At 52.7% G+C, this 829-nt stretch overlaps 1 protein-coding gene across 1 annotated transcript; it reads right to left on the bottom strand.

Annotated features, from left to right (window-relative positions):
* Nucleotides 1-347: 347 nt before the first annotated feature.
* Nucleotides 348-684, bottom strand: LOC103728269 (protein sidekick-2-like; the record flags this gene model as incomplete). Its single annotated transcript, XM_008826348.1, has 2 exons — nt 348-498; nt 575-684. Coding segments are annotated over 2 exons (261 nt in total), but the record flags the coding sequence as incomplete, so codon positions are not given.
* Between the last annotated feature and the right edge of the window lie 145 nt (nt 685-829).

The raw sequence follows: 829 nt of genomic DNA, 5'->3' as shown, positions 1-829 counted from the left end.
GGTCTCTGCCTGCCCAGCACTGATATTACAAGCAAGAGCCACCATGTCCAGCTTTCTTATGTGAGGACTGAACTCATGTGCTCATGCTTGTACAACAAGCACTTTGGCAAACTGGGCTGTCTCCTCAACCCATATGCAGATTTTCTAGCTCCTTCCTCTCCTTGGCTACAATTGACTATTGGATACCTTACAGGTAAATAAGGAAGAAAGAAATACATTTTTAAAAAGTTGTAAAACAAACAAACTCGAAGTGAAGAGAAAGAATCCTTCCTGAATGCCACCGCATTGCCACAGGGTGGGGACAGCCCTGGGAACACACTATCCCATTGCCCTCAAGGGAGTCTCACCATCCATCGGAGCCACAAGCTGGTCTCACTGGCTGTGCGTAGAGTCACATTGGCTGGGGCCATGTCTGGGGGTGCCTGGAGGGTCTGGATCTTTCTAGAAGGTTGACTGGGTGGGCTGGTGCCCACAATATTCACTTGGCGCATGCGGAAGCTGGGATGGGACAGAGGATGAGCAAGGTGTCAAGGGGTTCCCCGGGGCCCTGCTCCCTCCATTCCCTGTGCCTCACCTGTAGTAGGTGAAGGGGTTGAGGTCCGGTACCTCCATGGAGCGGGCATCAGGCTCATTACTGAGCTGGTAGATCAGCAACCACTCCTCTCCTTCCCCGACCATGCCCACCTAGAGAAGGACACCTTGTCAAGTAGGGTGCTTTGAGCCCCAGATCCTGGGAGACATCAACCCTGCCCAGGGAAGGTCTTGGTTGAAAACACAGACTAACTGCAGAGGTGGCTCTGAGCCGTCTTCCATCAGGATTCCACCGCAT

Source organism: Nannospalax galili, unplaced genomic scaffold (genome assembly GCF_000622305.1).
Source record: "Nannospalax galili isolate Female #2095 unplaced genomic scaffold, S.galili_v1.0 C48251183, whole genome shotgun sequence".
Lineage (NCBI taxonomy): Eukaryota > Metazoa > Chordata > Mammalia > Rodentia > Spalacidae > Nannospalax > Nannospalax galili.
The sequence above is the reverse complement of the archived record's forward strand: the minus strand, read 5'-3'. Positions and strand labels throughout refer to the sequence as shown.